The 19,567-nt window shown below is 48.8% G+C and overlaps 4 protein-coding genes across 12 annotated transcripts in view; 2 read left to right on the forward strand and 2 right to left on the reverse strand.

Moving 5' to 3' along the window:
- Positions 1-8,926, forward strand: part of OGG1 (8-oxoguanine DNA glycosylase) — a 38,436-nt gene extending 29,510 nt beyond the window's left edge. Inside the window, exons 4-5 of one of the 5 annotated variants that reach the window (XM_050778714.1) lie at positions 3,779-3,866; positions 7,877-8,926. In XM_050778714.1, coding sequence (XP_050634671.1) covers positions 3,779-3,866; positions 7,877-7,895 — 107 coding nt within the window. In that variant the 3' untranslated portion in view covers positions 7,896-8,926. Of the gene's footprint in view, positions 1-3,778; positions 3,867-4,510; positions 5,557-7,876 lie in introns of those variants that run through there. The other 4 variants (XM_050778710.1, XM_050778713.1, XM_050778711.1 and 1 more) reach the window with 4 other exon arrangements.
- ARPC4 (actin related protein 2/3 complex subunit 4) overlaps positions 1-19,567 on the forward strand; it is a 78,619-nt gene that overhangs the window by 47,209 nt on the left and 11,843 nt on the right. For 2 of the 5 annotated variants that reach the window (XM_050778728.1, XM_050778730.1), the window contains exon 1: positions 14,744-15,130. In XM_050778728.1, the coding sequence (XP_050634685.1) occupies positions 15,013-15,130 (118 nt within the window). In that variant the 5' untranslated portion in view covers positions 14,744-15,012. Of the gene's footprint in view, positions 1-14,476; positions 14,559-14,743; positions 15,181-19,567 lie in introns of those variants that run through there. The other 3 variants (XM_050778729.1, XM_050778731.1, XM_050778727.1) reach the window with 3 other exon arrangements.
- CAMK1 (calcium/calmodulin dependent protein kinase I) overlaps positions 1-19,567 on the reverse strand; it is a 105,187-nt gene that overhangs the window by 21,621 nt on the left and 63,999 nt on the right. The gene's annotated exons all lie outside the window — the stretch shown is intronic.
- Positions 2,232-14,584, reverse strand: TADA3 (transcriptional adaptor 3). Its single transcript, XM_050778706.1, has 9 exons — positions 14,215-14,584; positions 13,262-13,495; positions 11,711-11,961; positions 11,507-11,612; positions 9,167-9,308; positions 8,974-9,077; positions 7,597-7,706; positions 6,305-6,490; positions 2,232-2,813 (listed from the first exon to the last, which is right to left on the reverse strand). The coding sequence occupies exons 2-9, from the start codon at positions 13,466-13,468 to the stop codon at positions 2,621-2,623; spliced, it is 1,299 nt and encodes a 432-aa protein (XP_050634663.1). The 5' UTR covers positions 13,469-13,495; positions 14,215-14,584; the 3' UTR covers positions 2,232-2,620.

Consider the following 19,567-nt stretch of genomic DNA (forward strand, 5'->3'; position numbering starts at 1 on the left):
TCTCCTGGCTCTGCTTTTCTGAGCTGGCTTTATTCTCAAGCAGGTTTTTCCCCATGGGAGGAGCGCAGGTCACTGGGGTAGCCTGAGCTTATCATCTGTGGCTTATGGTCCAAAAAGAAGTGAAACTCTCCTCTCAGCATTCATAGAGCAATATTATGGAGGGCCTCGAGTGACCCAGCTTGGGTCACATGCCTGCTTCTGGGACTAATCATTGTGGCCAGAGGGATTGGCACTTGACTGGCTGTGGCGAAAAGAAAGAGAGATCAGACTGTTACTGTGTCTATATAGAAGGAAGTAGACATAAGAGACTCCATTTTGTTCTGCATTTGAGATGCTGTTAATCGGTGACCCTACCCCCAACCTTGTCCTTGCAAGAGACATGTGCTGTGGTGACTCAAGGTTTAAAGGATTTTGGCCTGTGCAGGGTGTGCTTTGTTAAACAAGTGCCTGAAGGCAGCTTGCTGGTTAAAAGTCATCACCATTCTCTTAATCTCAAGTACCCAGGGACGCGTACACTGCCAAAGGTCACAGGGACCTCTGCCTAGGAAAGCTAGGTATTGTCCAAGGTTTCTCCCCATGTGATAGTCTGAAATATGGCCTCATGGGAAGGGAAAGACCTGATCGTCCCCCAGCCTGACACCCGTGAAGGGTCTGTGCTCAGGAGGACTAGTGTAAGAGGAAAGAAGCCTCTTGGCAGTTGAGATAGAGAAAGCATCTGTCTCCTGCCTGTCCCTGGGCAATGGAACATCTCGGTGTAAAACTCGATTGTATGTTCTCTTTACTGAGAAAGGAGAAAACTGCCTTAGGGCGAAGGGTGGGACTTGCTAGCACGGTGCTGCTCTTTATGCACTAAAAGGGTTTATGAAGATGTTTGCATATGCATATCAAGGCACAGCACTTTTCCTTAAACTTATTCATGTCACAGAGATCTTTATTCATATGTCTTACTGCCGACCTTCTCCTTACGATGATCCTATTATCCTGCTACTTGCCTTTTTTCTAAGATGGTAAAGATAATTATCAATAAATACTAAGGGAACTCAGAGACCGGTGTCAGCGTGGGTCTTCTGTATGCTGAGTGCCGGTCCCCTGGGCCCACTTTTTCTTTCTCTATACTTTGTCTCTGTGTCTCATTTCTTTTCTCAAGTCTCTTGTTCCACCTAATGAGAAACGCCCACAGGTGTGGAGGAGCAGGCCACCCCTTCACTGGCCAAGCTGGGGCCATGTGTCCACCCTAGTTTGGCAGTCAGATAAGAGCCATGTGTGATGGGGAAGGGACATTTCTCCAACAGAGAGGTGCTGGGTGTACGAGAATCTCAGCCATGTTCGCCCTCCTTCTTTATGGCTCAGTTCATAGGTCACTTCCTTAGGGACCCTTACCCTCCCTTCTCCCCTGCGTGGACCTCAACCTTCCCACAGTAAATTGCAAATTATTCCCTGATTCTCTGAGACCAGTCTTGGAACAACTTGAGGCAGGTACCAAAGCATATTAATTCATCTGTGTCCCTCAGGCCAAGCTTCCTGCCCCAGGTGTGGAAGGGTTGTTGTTGTTGGCCTATCCAGCATTCACTTCCCCGCTTCCTACTCAGATCTTGTTAGGTTTTACTCTCTCTCCACCACCTTGATGGAGTAGCAAACTCCACTCTGGCATAAACCCATTACAGTCTCTCTTGCCACAGTGACTGAGGAATGGGTATGTGAGACTGAGTTTGGGCCACTGAAACATGATGGTATCTGGGAAAAGGCTTCTTGCTCCTGTAGGTGGGCCATGGAAGCCCACTGGCTCCCGCTCCCTGCTGTGCTGGATGTAAATGAGGAAGCATCTGGCCTCAACTGCTCCACTGCCACACTGCAGCCAGAGAAGGACTCACCTTAGGCAGAGGTTGACACTGTGGCGGGCAGTGTAGCGACCCCTAAGGAACCTGGACCCTTAATGACCCTGAAGAATTGCTAGATTGGCTAACCATGAAGGCCACCCTGTCCCAGGACTGCCAAGCCTGCAACCAACACATTTCCTTATTATGAATCCACTTTGAGCTGGAGGGCATTCTTACCTGCAGCCACAAGTATCCTCAGAAAGAGGTACTCAGAAAGAGGTACTCAGTTCTCCCTGACTGAATGCCATGGGTTAGTGGCCACGGGCTGAGAGCCACCAAGCATACCCCCTACAAACCTTACCACCCACACTGGTTCCTTTACCCCACCGTTACAGACATTCAAAGACTGGATGCTTTTTTTGAAAAACCACAGCAGTCACTTTATTCTTAAGTTTGCACTTTACAAAACCACAAGGGAGAAGTCCTTGAAGGGGAAACAGGGGCAGGGGGTTAGGGAGTGGGGGATGGTAAAGGGGGAAGAGGAAGACCAGGAAACGAAGTCCCCTCCAACCCCATCTTGGGGACCAAGCAGAGACTAGGCCTCAGGCCAGCCCAGCAGGGCTTCCTGTGTCCTGGCTGTACAGAGCTAGGCCAAAAGACCTCAGGGGAAGGGCCACGGTCCTCTAGAGACTGTCGCCATTTGAGGGACAGCCACAGGCCAATGCTTCCTGTGCCCAAAGGAGGAAGTGGGCCTCCCTTCCCCTCCCTGAGGCCAGATAATCAGCCTGAGGCAGGGGTGAGGGCTACCCATCCAGCAGCTTCAGGATGCTCTCGCGCTCCTTCAGAGTCTTCCAGGCCTGGTCCTTTTCTTTCTTGGTGGGAGTCCGCTTCTTCTGCCGGGCAGCCATGATCTTGCGAAAGGCGTCCATGACCTCGTTGTCAGCCATGCGCACCCGCTGCCTCAGCTCCTGCCGGCTCACCTCCTCCTTTGCCAGCCTGTGGGGACCAGCCAGCCAGGTGCCATGGTCAGCCCACCTCCAGAGGGCGGCCCCTTCCTCTTCAAGACTGAGCCTACCCACCAGCCCAGGCTGGCATGCTTGTGGATTGTGTCATACAGTCGTGACCAAAAAGCAGTTACTGACCTGCACTTATATGGCACTATTTTAAGCTCCTGAAAAAAATACTAACTCATGTTGATCATGGGGGAGGCTGTGCACATGTGGGGACAGGGGGTATACGGGAATTCTCTGTACCTTTCTCTCAATTTTGTTGTGAACTTAAAACTGCTCTAAAAGAATAAAGTCTTGGCTGCACATGGTGGTTCACATCTGCAGTCCCAGCACTTTGGGAGCCCAAGGCAGGGGGATCACTTGAGCCCAGGGGTTCAAGACCAGTCTGAGGAACATAGTGAGACTGTCTTTACAAAAAATCTAAAAAGTTAGCTGGGTGTGGTGGTACACACCTGTAGTCCCAACTCCAAAGGGGCTGAGGATTGCTTGAGGCCAGGAGTTCAAGGTTACAGTGAGCTATGATCATGCCACTGCACTCCAGTCTGGGCAACACAGCATGACTGTGTCTTTAAAAAAAAAAAAAGGTCTTAAAAATATATACAGTAGGCTGGGTGAAGTAGCTCGTGCCTGTAATCCCAGCGCTTTGGGAGGTGGAGGCAGGAAGATCGCTTGAGGTCAGGAGTTTGAGACCAGCCTCCTCAACAGAGCAAGACCCTGTCTCTTAAAAAAAAAAAAAAAAAATACACACACACACACACACACACACACACACACGCACCCACTCTCTTTTCAGTTAATCCTAAAAACCCTGCAAAGTATGTACTATTATTCCTATGTTACCCGTGAGGAAAATGAGGCTCAAAGATGATCCCAGGATCCCACAGTGAGTAAGTGGGAGATCTGGAACAGGCTGGGGCTAAACTCTTATTTTTAAATACTGTTCTTTAACAGGTGTTCCAGTGCCAGCAGAAGGCCTGCTTACTTCGGCATCTACATTCCAGAGCCCCCTAAGGTCTAGGCAGCCTGAGGCTGACAGGAGGTGGGTGAAACACCAAATCAATCTCTCTGAATAGGAATCTGATTTATACATTTCATTGATAGTGGAGCTGGAAAGTCACTTAGTGATTGAGTCCAGCCTGCCCGTTTTCCAGAAGAGGAAGCTGCTGCTCAGGTCAGGGAGTGCTTAAGGCCTTGCAGCTGCTCTGCAGCAGGGTAAGGGCTGTGCTCTGGTTTCCTGAGAGCTGCAAGCCATTTCTTCATTGCCCATTACTTCTTTTTTTTTTTTTTTTTTTTTTTGGAGACAGGTCTCACTCTGTCACCCTGGCTGGAGTACAGTGGCCTGATCAAGCTCACTGCAGCCTCCACCTCCCAGGATCAAGTGATCCTCCCACGTCAGCCTCCTGAGTAGCACTATAGGCATGTGCCACCATGCCTGGCTGATTCTAAATTTTTAGTAGAGATGGGGGTCTCACTACATTGCCCAGGCTAGTCTCAAACTCCTGAGCTCAAACAAGCCTCCCACCTCAGCTTCCCAAAGTGCTGGGATTATAGGCATGAGCCACCAGGCCCAGCTAAGGCCCATTACTTCCGTAACCGCACATGCCTGCTTTTCTCTCTCTTCCTCTCTCCCTCTCCTTCCCTCAGTGCCCCTTCCATCTGTGTTTTCTTCTTCTCACCTTTCAGAGAAAACATGAACTATTACAGAAAGAGGCTTTGATTCAGCCATGGGCTCAAGTCTCAGCTTGGCTGTTTATTGAGTGTGTGACCTTCAGCAGAGCACTTCGCTTCGCTGGGCCTTTATTTCCTCATCTGGTAAACAAGGAAAACAGCACTTCCCTCCTGGGTTGTTGTCAAGACACTTGAGAGTGTACATAAAGCCCCTGACACACAGTAGGCACGCAGCATACATTAGTCACCCTTATCCTTAAATATCCTGGCAGCTTGTCAGCAACTACCTCTCCTTTTAATGGCACTCGTCTTTACTGATCATCTGCTAGTAATCTGCAAGTCTCTTGCTGTGCCTCTCTTGCTGGTCCCTAGCACAATGTCTAAGAGACAATAAGAATGGCCAAATAATTAGCTGGGCATGGTGGTGGCACATGCCTGTAATCCCAGCTACTCAGGAGGCTGAGGCAGGAGAATTGCCTGAACCTGGGAGGCGGAGGTTGCAGTGAGCCGAGATCGTGCCACTGCACCCACTGCCTGGGCAACAGAGTGAGACATTGTCTCAACAACAACAAAAAAGTCCAAATGAATGTGTATGTCCTGTCCTGTCAGGGCTCTATGAAGTTAAGACACAGCACTTGCCTGTGAGAAGCAGAGACTTGTTTGGGTTGCTTCCCTATCTCTTTAACTAAAGGGTAGCTATTCCACAGTCTTCCTCCAGATGTCACCTATACCTTTGTTGTGATCAATGCAGAACAAGATGGATGGGAGTTGACATCAAATGAATGGTAGGCACTGTGATGGATTCCCAAAAGAACATGTCCTAAAACACTGGTCAATTTCTTGTGATAAGCAAATAAAAATCACAGATCTCTAACAATATGTTAATAGTTAATTAGTCTAGGTGGAGAATATGCTGATGTTTATTGTATGATTCAGATTTTCTGCATGTATGAAATTTTTAATAAAAAAACTTTGAGGATAAAAAGAAAAGCAGCATGAAAAGACAAAAAATAAATCACACAACAATGTGCATATGGGTAACACTACTAAACTGCACACTTTTTTTTTTTTGTTTTTGTTTTTGTTTTTTGAGACGGAGTCTCGCTCTGTCGCCCAGGCTGGAGTGCAGTGGCGTGATCTCGGCTCACTGCAAGCTCCGCCTCCTGGGTTTACGCCATTCTCCTGCCTCAGCCTCCTGAGTAGCTGGGACTACAGGCGCCCGCCACCGCGCCCGGCTAATTTTTTGTATTTTTAGTAGAGACGGGGTTTCACCGTGGTCTCGATCTCCTGACCTTGTGATCCGCCCGCCTCGGCCTCCCAAAGTGCTGGGATTACAGGCGTGAGCCACCGCGCCCGGCCAACTGCACACTTAAAAATGGTTAAGAAGGGTAAATTTTTTTTTCTTTTCTTTTTTTTTGAGACGCAGTTTCACTTTTGTTGCCCAGGCTGGAGTGCAATGGTTCAGTCTTGGCTCACTGCAACCTCTGCCTCCCAGGTTCAAGCATTTCTCCTGCCTCAGCCTCCCATGGGGATACATTTTACATTATGCCTCTATCACAATTAAAAAATCAAACCAAATCAAATCAAATCAATCGATCAATCAGTCACAGGTGCCTGAGCCCCACTCTGTGGAATTAGAATTTGTTTGACACATACCCGGTGGACTGGCCACTGCTGTTTCGAGGCTCTCCAGGTGATTTAGAGACCAGCCAGGCTTGGAAAGCCTGTTGTAAAACCCCTGGAAGGTGACCAGCTGTGGCCACAGCCTCCAAGGCCACCCGCGGGACTGTGCATCCTGCTCACACTCACCTCAGCAGGTCGTGCTTCTTGGTGCGGTTGTGGGCACTAAGTGCCTTCAGCTCCGCCTGCCGTTTGCGCAGCTCAGCAAGGACCTCATCCTCAGAGTCCTCTGCTGGGCGGTCCTCAGACTCCAAAAGGCCCTGGGCAATTAGCTCCTCCTTGATGCGGCTCTCCAGGGACTTAGTATGCGGCACACTGCAGGGGGAGGCAGGCCCCTGTCAGACTCAAGAGCCAGCTTGGAGGAGGGCCCACCTTGGAGGTTCCCAGGGCTTCCCAAGCTCAGTGAAAACCTGCCTTTCCCTTTGGGCACCCCCTCTGTATCTATCCAGATACAAAGGGAAGGACAGACACATCTGGTCTGGTTTTTAAATACAAGCAACATATGTATCCACTATCCAAAAAATATGGAAAAACCTGTAATGCCAACAACCCAGAGAGAATCATTATTATTTTATTATATGTTATTATATATATTCCAGATTTTGTTATATATTATTCCCAATCTTTTACTACATATTAGTCCAGGTTTTTTCCCCTATGTGCATGTATTTAAATATATTTTAAGTAGGCCAGGCATGGTGGCTCATGCCTGTAATCCCAGCACTTTGGAAGGCCGAGGTGGGAGGATCACCTGAGGTCAGGAGTTCAAGACCAGCTTGGCCAACATGGTGAAACCCCGTCTCTACTAAAAATACAAAAATTAGCCTGGCATGGTGGCAGGCGCCTGTAATCCCAGCTACTTGGAAGCTGAGGCAGGAGAATTGCTTGAATCTGGGAGGCGGAGGTTGCAGTGAGCCAAGATTGCGCCATTGCACTCCAACCTAAATGACAAGAGTGAGACTCTGTCTCAAAAAAAAAAAAAAAGAAAAAGAAATACATTTTAAGTAAAAATAAGATTATAAAAATATGTATCTGTACTGGCCTACAATTAACATTTTCCCCACTTGGCACTCTATAATTTACATCTTTTCATGTCATTTACCTATATTTCTCTATACTTGCAGCTATATGATTAATAGTTGCAAGTTATTTCATCATATGGAGTTATGCCAATTTAGCCAACCACTCCCCTTCAGCAGGACATTTGGTTTATTTATGGTATGAACAGTTCTGTGCTGAACAACCCTGCACTCAGTCTGTGCATGCAGACACATTGGGCCAGCACTCACACTTGAGACTGCTATTGGGCTTCACCTAACTGTCCCCAGCCTCTTATTGATGAGGAACTCCCCAGGTTGAGATGGAGAGAAGCCAACAGAAGTGGGCGCCAGACTGTGGGTTGTGGATAGGACACCACTCACCTGAAGGGCTTATTCTGATTGCGAGGGGAGGTGCTTGCCCCGTCAGCCCCTGATTCTTTCCCAGACATGTCAGGAATAGGAGAATCCTCCATAGGGGAAATAATATTTTCCTAGAAGACCACAGAAATGGGTGGAAGGAAAAAGAGCTGTTCCACTTTCCTGCTCCTTTCTGACCTACACTGACAGTCTTCAAACACCAGAAATATCCTTTTATCTTTCCCATCCCACCTACTCTGGGAAGCCTTCCCATACTGATCCCAAATTGCTTTGATCATTCTAGAAATCCATTTTTGTACTGATATGAAGAAAAAGGAACAAAAGGAACACAGAAATGATTAACACTCAATGATGGTAATGAACAGCCAAGGTTTGTGAAGTGCCTGCAACGCACCAGGCACTGTGCTAGGCCTGCTGTGGCAGAGGTGCTAGCTGTCCGAACGCCACTCTCCTTTCCTCCATGGCAGCTAGGCAATGCCTCTCCAGCTGCACTACATTTCCCAGGCTCCCTTGCAGGCAGGTATGGTCATGTGACAGATTCTCTCCAGGGGAAAGCGATCAGAAGAAATAAGAGCCACAGCTAGGCATGGCCCAAAAAGTTTCCTTCACACACTCCTCCTTGCTCTTATTCTGTGGGACTGGAGTGACAATTATGCCCAGAGTGACCCTGTGCAGACTGCAAGGCCACCATCAGCTGGGATTCCTGTTTGATGATATGCCCCTTCCCCTACCTTAGATAACCTGGAACACGTACCCAGACTGTTACATGAGAGAAACTATTGTGTTTGAGCCAGAAAAGAACACTGAGTCTCAATGAGGTGAAAGAGTATGAGGGTGTGTCTAAGGTCAACCAGCAGGTATAAAGACAGGGACCCCGAAGTAGGGGTTTGAGTCCTGCTGTGAGAGACCTCAAGTGAACAGTTCCCTTTTCTGAGCCTCTAATCTTCTCATCTGTAACACAGGGTTAACCACTATCCTGGCCTCCAGTGGGAGGATGTGTATAAAGCCCCTCCAACAGATGCTTAGCAAAAGTTAATTGTGGAGTAGAGGCTATCTTTGGGGGAAGTTGGAGAAAAACAGGGGCATGAGAGGGGCTTCTAGGATATAGTAATGCTTCATTTTGTAATCTCCAGGCTGCTAATACAAGCTCATTTGTGAAAACTGTACATTTATGATCTGTGCATTTTCTATTAGGTTGGTGCAAAAGTTATGTATTATTCCCAATCTTTTGCTATGTGTTAGTCCAGGTTTTTACTTTTGCAGCAACCTAATTATTTTTGTACCAACCTAATAAATGTATGATATATTCCAATAAAAAATAAATATAACACATTAAAACACAAAGTAAATGTGGTTCCTGTTTTGGGTTAGGGTGCTCACCTCCACCAGGGCCTGCAGGAGGCGCTGCGTCAGGGCACCAAAGGGGCATCCATCTTCCGGCTGTTCATGCTGGGCCTCAGACTTCTTCAGCAGGGCATCCACATCTAAGTGGGCACAGGAAAGGAGGGCAGGTGGGCTGAAGTTCTGGAACTCAAGTCCTGACCTGGGGTTGGCAGGGAGGTGAGAGGCCTACCTTTAGTGTCCAGTTCAGTCAGTGGCCCCATGAGGCCTTTCTTCTTGTCAGCCACGGCTGCTGCCCGGGCCCCATCCTTCTGCTCCTCCAGCAGGTCCTCCTGGGCCCAACGCTGGGAGTAGTGCTTCCCCAGGGGTGGGATCTGTGGAAAAGATGACACCCAACCCTGAGTGGGTAAGCACTGGCCAGCCATGCTTCATTCATTCATTCATTCACTTATCTGTCTTATCTCTCTCTCAAGTCCCTAGTCCAAGGCCAAGCCCAGTGTCAGGTATAGGTAAGAAAGTATAAAGAAGATACCTCTACTTCACACTCTAGTAAAGGAGACAGGTCGGAAAAGGACTAAGACACACACACAGAAGCCAATCTGAAACAATTCCCAAGATAGAAGGTGCAGAATACTCTACATACACGGATTGTCTCAGGTCACATCAATTGTCTCTCGAGAGAATTAGGAGCCTTCAGGTCACGGGTGACAGGGAATTACCTTTTATATTGCTTGAATTAACTGCTGTCTGTATGAACTCTTTTTCAAATAAATTTTTAAAAAGTCAGGTAAGTGAAGTGAAAGAGACAGATCAAAGTGTTGTGGCAGCACAAAGGAGAGACTAACTTTCTGCTGGGGAATCTGAAAGGGTGCTTTGGTGGAGGTAACATGAGATCAGGGCCTTGGAGGGTGAGTCAAGTCTATCAGGGAGAGAAGAGGGAGAGAAGAGCTTGCCAGAGGGGCCCAGAGACCAGCAAGGAGGCTGTGGTGTCCTGGAATGAGGGCAAGGTACTTGGTGGGACTGGTCAACACAGCAATGAAGAGGGGTATGGCCGAGGAAAATGGAGAGAGGCACTGGAGCTGTGCCACCAAGGACTGGGATGCATGGACTTGATCCTGTAGATAACGGGATAAAGACAGGCCTAGATGCAGTGCCATGTCATGAGCACATCTGATGACAGCTGACCTATGGGAGTATTCTCCCTCAACATTTTTCTGTATTTTCTAAATATTCTTTAATGGAGCATGTTTTATTTATTTTCATCATTAAAACATACAGTTTCGTATCTTCTTCTTTTTTTTTTTTTTTTTTTTTTGTGAGATGGAATCTCGTTCTGTCACCCAGGCTGGAATAGTGGCACGATCTTGGTTCATTGCAACCTATGACTCCCCGATTCAGGCGGTTTTCCTGGTTCAGTCTCCTGAGTAGCTGGGATTCTAGGTGCACGCCACCATGTCTGGCTAATTTTTGTATTTTTAGTAGACACAGCGTTTCACCATGTTGGTCAGGCTGGTCTTTTTTTTTTTGAGACAGAGTCTTGCTTAGTCGCCCAGGCTGGAGTGCAATGGCACGATCTCGGCTCACTGCAAGCTCCGCCTCCCGGGTTCACGCCATTCTCCGGCCTCAGCCTCCCGAGTAGCTGGGACTACAGGCGCCCGCCGCCTCGCCCGGCTAATTTTTTGCATTTTTAGTAGAGACGGGGTTTCACCATGTTAGCCAGGATGGTCTCGATCTCCTGACCTCGTGATCCGCCCGCCTCGGCCTCCCAAAGTGCTGGGATTACAGGCGTGAGCCACCGCGCCCGGCCAAGTCAGGCTGGTCTTGAACTCTTGACCTCAGGTGATCTGCCTGCCACAGCCTCCCAAATTATTGGGATTACAGGTGTGAGCTGACTTTTTTTTTTTTTTTTTTTTTTTTTTAAAGACAGAGTCTTGCTCTGTTGCCTAGGCTGGAGTGCAGTGGCGTGATCTCAGTTCACTGCAACTTCTGCCTCCCAGGTCCAAGAAAGTCTCCTGACTCAGCCTCCCAAGTAGCTGGGACTACAGGTGCACACCGCCATGCCTGGCTAATTTTTTGTATTTTAGTAGAGATAGGGTTTCACCATGTTGCCCAGGCTGGTCTCGAATTTCTGAGCTCAGGCCATCTGCCTGCCCTGGCCTCCCAAAGTGCTAGGATTGCAGGCATGAGCCACTGCACCTGGCCCAAGCTTTACATCTTAAAGAAAGAAGAAGGGTTCCTCCAGAGGCCTCAAAGCAGGAACAGAGTTAAGGGGCTGTTTGTATAGAAGCTGATGAAGGCTTGGACCAAAGCAAAGGGACAGAGATAAAGGAACACGGGCACACTTCACTTAAGCTTGAGGGCATGGTGACATCTGGCTCAGGTAGAGGGGAGGCAGCGCACAAAGAAAGCTGAGTTTGGACCTGGGTGTCTGGATACATTGATGGAGCAGATAGGAGGCTGGGCAGGATGGGGGAAGGAAGATGAAGGAATTAAAGCTTTGGTAGCTTTAATTCTCAGCCACCTCTGAACTCTCTTGTTCTGCATCATGTCTATCAAGGCCCAGAGTTTCTACCTTGTAATGCTCAGCCTCATCTTCTGGGGGCTTCAGTAGCTCCTCAAGTGTGCGGACCTCCTCGCTGGTGATGTCAGCACAGTAGGGCTCCACTGAAGCCCAGAACCTGCAGGGAGAAGCAGATCCTCAGTGGGTACCCCTGCCCCACCAGCGCCTCCACCACCAGAACCTTGAGGCCCCCTTCTATGTTCTCTAGCCCAGAACCTGTTGGGGGCATCATTTTTGGGGATCCGTGGCACGTCGATAGGGTCATCAGTGAATTCATATTCCTGGATCTTGGGCTGAAGGTTTTTGGATTTGGGCCGTCCTGGGCCAGGGCCCGGCCCATGTCCCGCCTTCCCTTCCAGTTTCTGCTTCTTGGGCTTTCCATGTTTCGGGGGAGCTCCAAGTTCATGGTCTCGACCCAGCTTCAGGAATCGTCGGTCACCTTTTTTATCCTGCCAGTCGGTGAGGATCTGAAATGTACAGAAACTGTCACTGAGGGGGAGAAGGGAAAACAAAGAATATTTCTTTCCTCTAGTGAATAAATTAGGATCTAGAATCTAAGGAGTCTCCTGGGTCTTTCCCCATCCTCTTTTTACCTAGTAAACTCTTACTCATCCTTCAAAATTCAGCTCATTTTCTGTGCCTGGCCTCTTACGACTTTATTCATATACTTCTCATCATCTCATTCACTTGTTCATCTGTGCTTTTGATTCACTTCTTTATCACCCATGCCAGTCACATATTGTTTAACAGAAGAGTCCTCCCAGCAAACCTTCACTTCAATGTCACCACCACTGAGATGCCTTCTCTGAATCAGTTACCCAGGTTCTTAGATGCTAAAATACAACTTGAGTCATAACCTTCCTCAAGGAGCTTCCATGGATTCCCAGGGACAAGTTAATTCCATTCATCCTTTTAGGTCCAGTTGGCACCTCCTTCCTCTACAAGTCTCTGGCACTTCACACCTCCACCGTGCACCCAATCATGCTGTTTGGTCACACTGGAATGACCATCGCACCTTGTTTCTTCAACTAGACCATAAGCTACTGAAGACCAGAAAGCATACCTTAACTATCTCTATTTTGCAGCATACAGCATAGCGCCTGGCACACAAGGCTGAAGGCATCTTTATGCAGTGAATAAAGTAATCAGAGTAGTAAATAAATAACACCTGAAGTGCTTACTTAGTGTCTGGCACTGGGTTGAGTTTTTGCAAAAATTCTCTTTTAATCCTCACAAAAGCACTAAGGTAGGTCCTATTATTCACCCCACTTTGCAGATAGGGAAACTGATACTCGGAGATATGAGAAAACTTTCTCAAAGTCATATAGCTAGGAAACAGCAATGCTAGCAAGTGCTTATGCCAGGATTCAAATCCAGGTCTCCCCATTCCAGTTCCCTAGGACTCCTAACCACAACATCACATCACCTGGTATGCACCTGACTTTCTCCCTTTCCTAGTTGGCAAGCTCCTTGACAGTCAAAACTGTCCTAATTACCTTTCTCTAATGACTAGCGTAGAACCCAGAACATAATGGGGGATGGGTGGGGGTATGCCAATAAAAGTGTACCGAATTAGAAATCTTGCAATTTAAGAGGATCATGCATATTCTTGTGTTATTTTTTGTGTCATGCAAACCCAGTTTAGGTCTCTCTCCCTCTCCCCACAAACCCCTGTATCCCAGGTTTCAGCATATGGAGCTAACTCAATGACCCATCCCATAACTTGTTGCAGTCCATCTCTGGTGATGGCCCTCTCTGGGGTATCACCTGGGTTTCGGCCTCAAGCACACGCAGGCGCCGGCTGGCAGAAGACAGCAGGGTCTCAAGCTCCAGCTGCAGGGTGTCCAGCTCCTCGATGCCGATGCCATCATCCTCAGATCGCGCCAGCACTGCCGTGTAGCGGGGACAGACCTTCAGGTGATCCACAGACTTGAAGTCATGGAACTGCAAGGGGCAGTCTTTCAACTCACTCATGGCCCAGGATATGGGGATCCTGTGGGGCTGGAGAGGACAGGGCCATTGATGGGAGACAAAGGGGTTTGAGAAAAGCCCAAGGGCTTCTTACCTCCAGGGACAGTCTCAAGCAAGCCAGGCTTCAGTCCCTTACTGACAAAATTGATGGCACAGTTCCTACTCACAGGGCACTTAACTGTGTACCAAGCTAGGCGCAAAGCACTTTATCAGCTTATCTCACTTAATTTCTCACTCAGCACCATGAACAAGGACCGTTGTGATATCTTTACAGAGAAAGAAACTGAGACTCTGTAAGGGTGGGTATGTGCCTATGCTTCCAAGATGCAATTTGAACCCCGCTATATTGAGTCTGCACCCCTGATCACCATGCTATATTACTATGCATTGCCTTGCCTTTCTGATGCTCTTTCCTTCCCTTCTATTTCTCTTGGGTTCTGCTAAGACTTTGAGTTCCAAGCACCCCATTCTTACCATGTTCTCTGGGACTCTTGGCCTCTTTTCTTATCCTACTCCACCTTTCTCCCTTCTCTAGTCACTAATAGTGGTTTAGAACGTGGGCTGGTAAGCCAGACAGACCCGGGTTCAAGTCCAGGCTTTACCATTCTCTACTTATGTGCCCCTGAACATGTTGTTTAACCTTTTTGAGTCTCAGTTTTTCCATCTGTAAAATGGGAACAAAAGAAGTCTCGGTCTGTTTCCCCATTAAAAGTCTGAATCTGAAAAATGGGGATAACAACGGTACCTACCTCCCTGGGATGTTCTGAGGATTAAGAGATGATGCCCGTCAAGAGCCCAGTTCAGTGTCTGGCACAGAAATGGGACTATTTAATGGCTGGCCCCGCCCGGGGGTCGCCCAAATGTCCCGCCTTCAGAGTCCTCGTTCTCTAGGGACACCCTAGCGCGACCCCCGCCCCCTCTACCTCCTCACTGCGGCCTCCTACGGCCCCAGGGCCGCGGGAGGGGGCGGGGAGTTCCGGTCGATGGGAGCAACCGCCCCGGAACTGGCTATGGGCGGGCCCCTTGCAGTTGACGCGGGGGCGGGGAGTCAGCGAGGGCGAGCCTACTGAAGTTTGCCGGGGGTGGGGAGAAGGTGGGCCTCGAGCAAGCCCGCTAGAGGTGGGGTGCGGGTGGTTGGCCTCAGGCGCGCCCCAGGGCATAGCCCGGGGCGGGAGGCGGGAGGCGGGGCTTGGCGGCGGAGATCTCGGCGCTGCAGTTAGCGCCGCTGAGCCCCAGGAGCTGCGGGTAGGAGGGGCGAGAGAAAGGATGGGGGCACAGAACCGGAAGAAACGAAGGGCTCCTCCGCTTCAGCTTGTCCTAATTTGGTGCCCAATCTGAAGCTGGGCTGTACCATTGCATACCTGGGGGGAGGCTGTGGCAAAGGTAACAAGAAGGCCGAAGGCACAAAGGGGAGCTGCTCCCATTCCTGGAGAAGCTTAAGTAGTGACTCGAGTGCAAGAGTTTAAGGATACCGAGACAGCCCTAGGTGGAAAACTTCCGGAAGGGCCAAGCGTTCGCAAGGGCTCCCTATCCCGCTCAGAGCATAGATGGTACCATCCGGAAGTCCGGGCGGAGACAGAGGCTGCGCTTCTCGCGAAAGGGCAGGCATCGCGGGGCTGGCCACTTCCATACTTCCGCTTTCCGGCCCAGCCAGCGCCCGCGATGGTGAGAGAGCCGGGCCCCCGGCCAGGGACCCCCAGCTGTTCAGCCTCAGGGCAGTGGGTCGGTGGGAGATGTGGCTTTGCCGCAGGGGCGCGGGGCTGAGGGATGCCGGGGGGTTGTGGGGACACCATGAGGGTTGGAGAAAGAGGGCGGGGGCCCGAGGTGAGGAAGGGGCGAGTAGGGGTACTCCCTGGTTTGAAGCGGGCCTTGCGGCTTCGTGATCAGCCTTCCAAGCAGGTAGGGGCTTTTACTGAGCCCTGGAGGAAGCTGGAAGTGGGGCTTCCTAGGCTCTTTGGAGCGTTTCGAGGGTACGTAGTCGGCCTCTTAGCCCGTCGAAGGGCCGCTGAGGCATGTAGCGGGTCCATCTGCCTATCCACAGTAGAGCTTCACTAAATACGCCCTTTGTCTTCTGCCTTCCTGACCCTACAGTTGCTTAAGGCAGGCGGCCACACTTCCTTATCCCACTCTTGGTACCTCCAGCCCTGCTTCCACCCCACTGGAGGATCTCTCGTGTTGCTTCCATTCAGGCCCCTCCTGGTCAGAACTGAACTGTGTCAGCCCTAGTGTTTGTTAGCTGTGATACTGCTCATCCCTCCCTTCCTGAAAGTCCTCCCTTTTTCATACATGTGGGTATTCTTGGGAGTTGTGACTTTGGATGACCACCTCCCTCATCGTCACACCTTCCCTGGTGATACCGATCTAGTCTGCTGGCTTCGATGACTTTCTTCACTCTGATGACTCCTAATCTGGCTTCTCAGCTCTCTTTCAAGGTTTGCCTGGGTATCTTGAAGAGACCGTGAAATTACACCTCTAGTTCAAAACTCATCTTCCATTCTAAATTTGCTCTTCCTCCTGAGTTCCCTATCCTGGCAAACTTTGTGAACTCGTATCCCTGCTAGAAATCTGGATTTTTTTTTTCTAATGGAGCACATGCGTCTTGATTTTTAAAAATTTAAGTTTTTTGAGGTATTGTATGAGACTACGTCTGTTTTATTCATGAAAGGACAGGCGTCACGGAGCCAGTCACCTTTTTTAGGTTTACTGTCTATAACTATTGCCAAAGGCCGGGCGCGGTGGCTCGCGCTTGTAATCCCAGCACTTTGGGAGGTCGAGGTGGGCGGATCACGAGGTCAGGCCATCCAGACCATCCTGGCTAACACGGTGAAACCCCTTCTCTACTAAAAATGCAGAAAATTAGCCGGGAGGGTGGCGGTGGACGCCTGTAGTCCCACCTTCTCGGGAGGCAGAGGCAGGGGCAGGAGAACGGCGTGAACCCAGGAGGCAGAGCTTGCGGTGAGCCGAGATCGTGCCACTGCACTCCAGCCTGTCGCTCCAGCGACAGAGCGAGACTCCATCTCAAAAAAAAAAAAGTGTTGACAAAAACTTGCTGGGTATGGTGGCATGCACCTGTAGTACCATCCGCTCAGGAGGCTTAGGCAGGAGGATCACTTGAGCCCAGAAGTTCGAGGCTGTAGTACCCTGTGATCACGCCTGTGAATAGCCACTGCACTGTAGCCTGGACAATATAGCAAGATCCTGTGTCTTTTTTTTTTTTTTTTTTTTTTTTTTTGAGACGGAGTCTCGCTCTGTCACCCAGGCTGGAGTGCAGTGGCCGGATCTCAGCTCACTGCAAGCTCCGCCTCCTGGGTTCACGCCATTCTCCTGCCTCAGCCTCCCGAGTAGCTGGGACTATAGGCGCCCGCCACCTCGCCCGGCTAGTTTTTTGTATTTTTTAGTAGAGACGGGGTTTCACCGTGTTAGCCAGGATGGTCTCGATTTCCTGACCTCGTGATCCACCCGTCTCGGCCTCCCAAAGTGCTGGGATTACAGGCGTGAGCCACCGCGCCCGGCCTCCTGTGTCTTAAAAAAAAAAAAAAGTCAAGTTATGTAACCACTACTACAACCAAAATACAGAATATTTCCATCACCCCAAAAAATTCCCTCGAGCCCTTTTGTAATCACACCTTTCCTCCTTCCCACCCCCGACAACCACTGATTTTTTTAACCCCTATAGTTTTGCCTTTTTCAGATTGTCATGTAAATGGAATGCTTTAGTATGCAGGCTTTTAAGTGTACCTTCTTACCATAGTACATGTGAGAGTCAACCATGTTGTGTGTATCAATAGTTACTCTTTTTTATTGCTAAGTAGTATTTAATTGAATGACTGGACCACAGTTCGTTGGAAGTTGTTTTTTTCTTTTTTTTTTTAAAGACACAGTCTCTCCCTGTCGCCCAGGCTGGAGTGCAGTGGCCAGATCTCGGCTCACTGCAACCTCAGTCTCCTGGGTTCAAGCAGTTCTCCTGCCTCAGCCTCCCAAGTAGCTGAGATTACAGGCACCCGTCGTGGCTAATTTTTTTGTATTTTTAGTAGAGACAGGGTTTTGCCATGTTAGCCAAGCTGGTCTTGAACTGCTGACCTCAGGTGATCCACCCACCTCGGCCTCCCAAAGTGCTGGGATTACAGGCATAAGCCCCTGGGAAGTTGTTTTTCAGTTCCATTATCCACTCCATCTAATGTCAGTCCAACACTTGTGATACTCTTTGCTGGTGACACAGTCTGCTGTATGTCTCACTTCCCTCTCCAAATCATTCTTCACAGAGCTACCATGCAGCTGCAGTCATGAACTTCCTCCTCAGAAAGCCCCAGTAGTTCCTTACCCCCTTAAGAGAAAAGCTAAACTTGGTCTGGCATTCAAGATTCCCCATGATCTGACCTCAGTCTACCACTGCAGCCTCATTTAGTGAATCTAAAATGCTTCTCATATACAGAAACATTGTACTCATTACTACTCTGGAACTCTTGCTGTCCTTTTGTGTTACTCTAACCTTAATTATTTCTTTTGCTCATTTATTCTACAGGAAATGAGTAAGACACTCTACATGTTACGTACTGAGCTAGGTTGGAGGCTATATAGCTGTGAGTAAAATAAATATGGTCTGTTGACCACGAGGTTTACAGCCTAATAAAGGAGAAATCACTTTACAAAGGCATGAAGGAGGCCAGGTGCAGTGGTTCACGCCTGTAATCCCAGCATTTTAGGAGGCCGAGATGGGCAGATCACTTGAGGTCACGAGATTGAAACCAGCCTGGGCAACATGGCAAAACCCCGTCTCTACTAAAAATACAAAAGTTAGCCAGGCACGGTGCTGCACACTTGTAATCTCAGCTGTTTGTGTGACTGAGGCAGGTAAATCACTTGAACCCGGGAGGTGGAGGTTGCAGTGAGCCAAGATTGTACCACTGCACTCCAGCCTGGGCAACAGAGTGAGACTCTGTCTCAAAAATAAAATAAAATAAAATAAAGGCCAGGCACATTGGCTCACGCCTGTAATCCCAACACTTTGGGAGGCTGAAGTGGGCGGACTGTCTGAGGTCAGGATTTGAAGACAACCATGGCTAACATGGTGAAACCCCATCTCTACTAAAAATACAAAAATTAGCCGGGCATGGTGGTGTGCACCTGTAATCCCAGCTACTCACGAGGCTGAGGCAGGAGAAAGGCTTCAACCCAGGAGGCGGAGATTGCAGTGAGCAGAGATCGCGCCACTGCACTCCAGGCTGGGCAACAGAAGCGAGACTCTGTCTCAAAATAAATAAATAAAAATTAAAAAGATATGAAAGACATTTTATTGTAAATTGTAATAAATGCTTTGTAGGCGGAAGTGAAGGCCTAAGAGGCTTTCCTTAATTAAGCTGAGATCTGGAGGATGACCTAGGCAAAGAAAGAGGAAAAAAGCCTACAAATAGATGGTCAAGCATGTGTAAAGCCCTGAGGTGGGAAAGAATTTGGCTGATATAAGGACTGACCAGTACATCTAGAAGCTAATCCCTCTACTAAGAATGTCCTTATTCTAGCCGAGTGTGGGGCTCATACCTGTAATCCCAGCACTTTGGGAGGCTGAGGCTGGTGGATCACAAGGTCAGGAGATCAGGACCACCCTGGCTAACATGTGAAACCCTGTTTCTACTAAAAATACAAAAATTAGCCAGCCGTGGTGGCGGGCGCCTGTAGTCCCAGCTACTTGGGAGGCTGAGGCAGGAGAATGGCATGAACCCAGGAGGCAGAGCTTGCAGTGAGCTGAGATCGTGCCACTGCAGTCCAGCCTGGGTGACAGAGCAAGAGTCTGTCTCAAAAAAAAAAAAAAAAAGAATGTCCTTACTCTACTTTTTCTCATTATAAAATCCTCCTAATCCCATTTCACTTTCAAAACCAGTTTCTTCTGCAAATATAGATTACTTGTAAATCTAAATATTTCAACATTTTATCTTTATATCATAGTTATTTTCTGTATATCTGCTATCCAGTTGAGCTGTTTGAGGGTAGAGAGAGTGTTAATCATCTTTGAATTCCCAGTTAGCTCAGTGCCTGGCAAACAGTATATACATTTGTTGGCCTAATAGATTGAAGACAATCATGCATTCACTGGTATGTCTCTAG

The sequence above is a fragment of the Macaca thibetana genome, chromosome 2 (assembly GCF_024542745.1).
Source record: "Macaca thibetana thibetana isolate TM-01 chromosome 2, ASM2454274v1, whole genome shotgun sequence".
NCBI classification, from domain to species: Eukaryota; Metazoa; Chordata; class Mammalia; order Primates; family Cercopithecidae; genus Macaca; species Macaca thibetana.

What these genes read in the sequence shown, in the direction of transcription:
- TADA3 (XM_050778706.1), bottom strand. Translation starts at nt 13,468, where the DNA reads ATGAGTGAGTTGAAAGACTGCCCCTTGCAGTTCCATGACTTCAAGTCT. An exon ending in AAAAATGATGCCCCCAACAG is followed by an intron (nt 11,613 to 11,710) that starts GTTCTGGGCTAG and finishes TTCTCCCTGCAG; the next exon opens with GTTCTGGGCTTCAGTGGAGC. An exon ending in AATCAGAATAAGCCCTTCAG is followed by an intron (nt 6,491 to 7,596) that starts GTGAGTGGTGTC and finishes CTCCCCCTGCAG; the next exon opens with TGTGCCGCATACTAAGTCCC.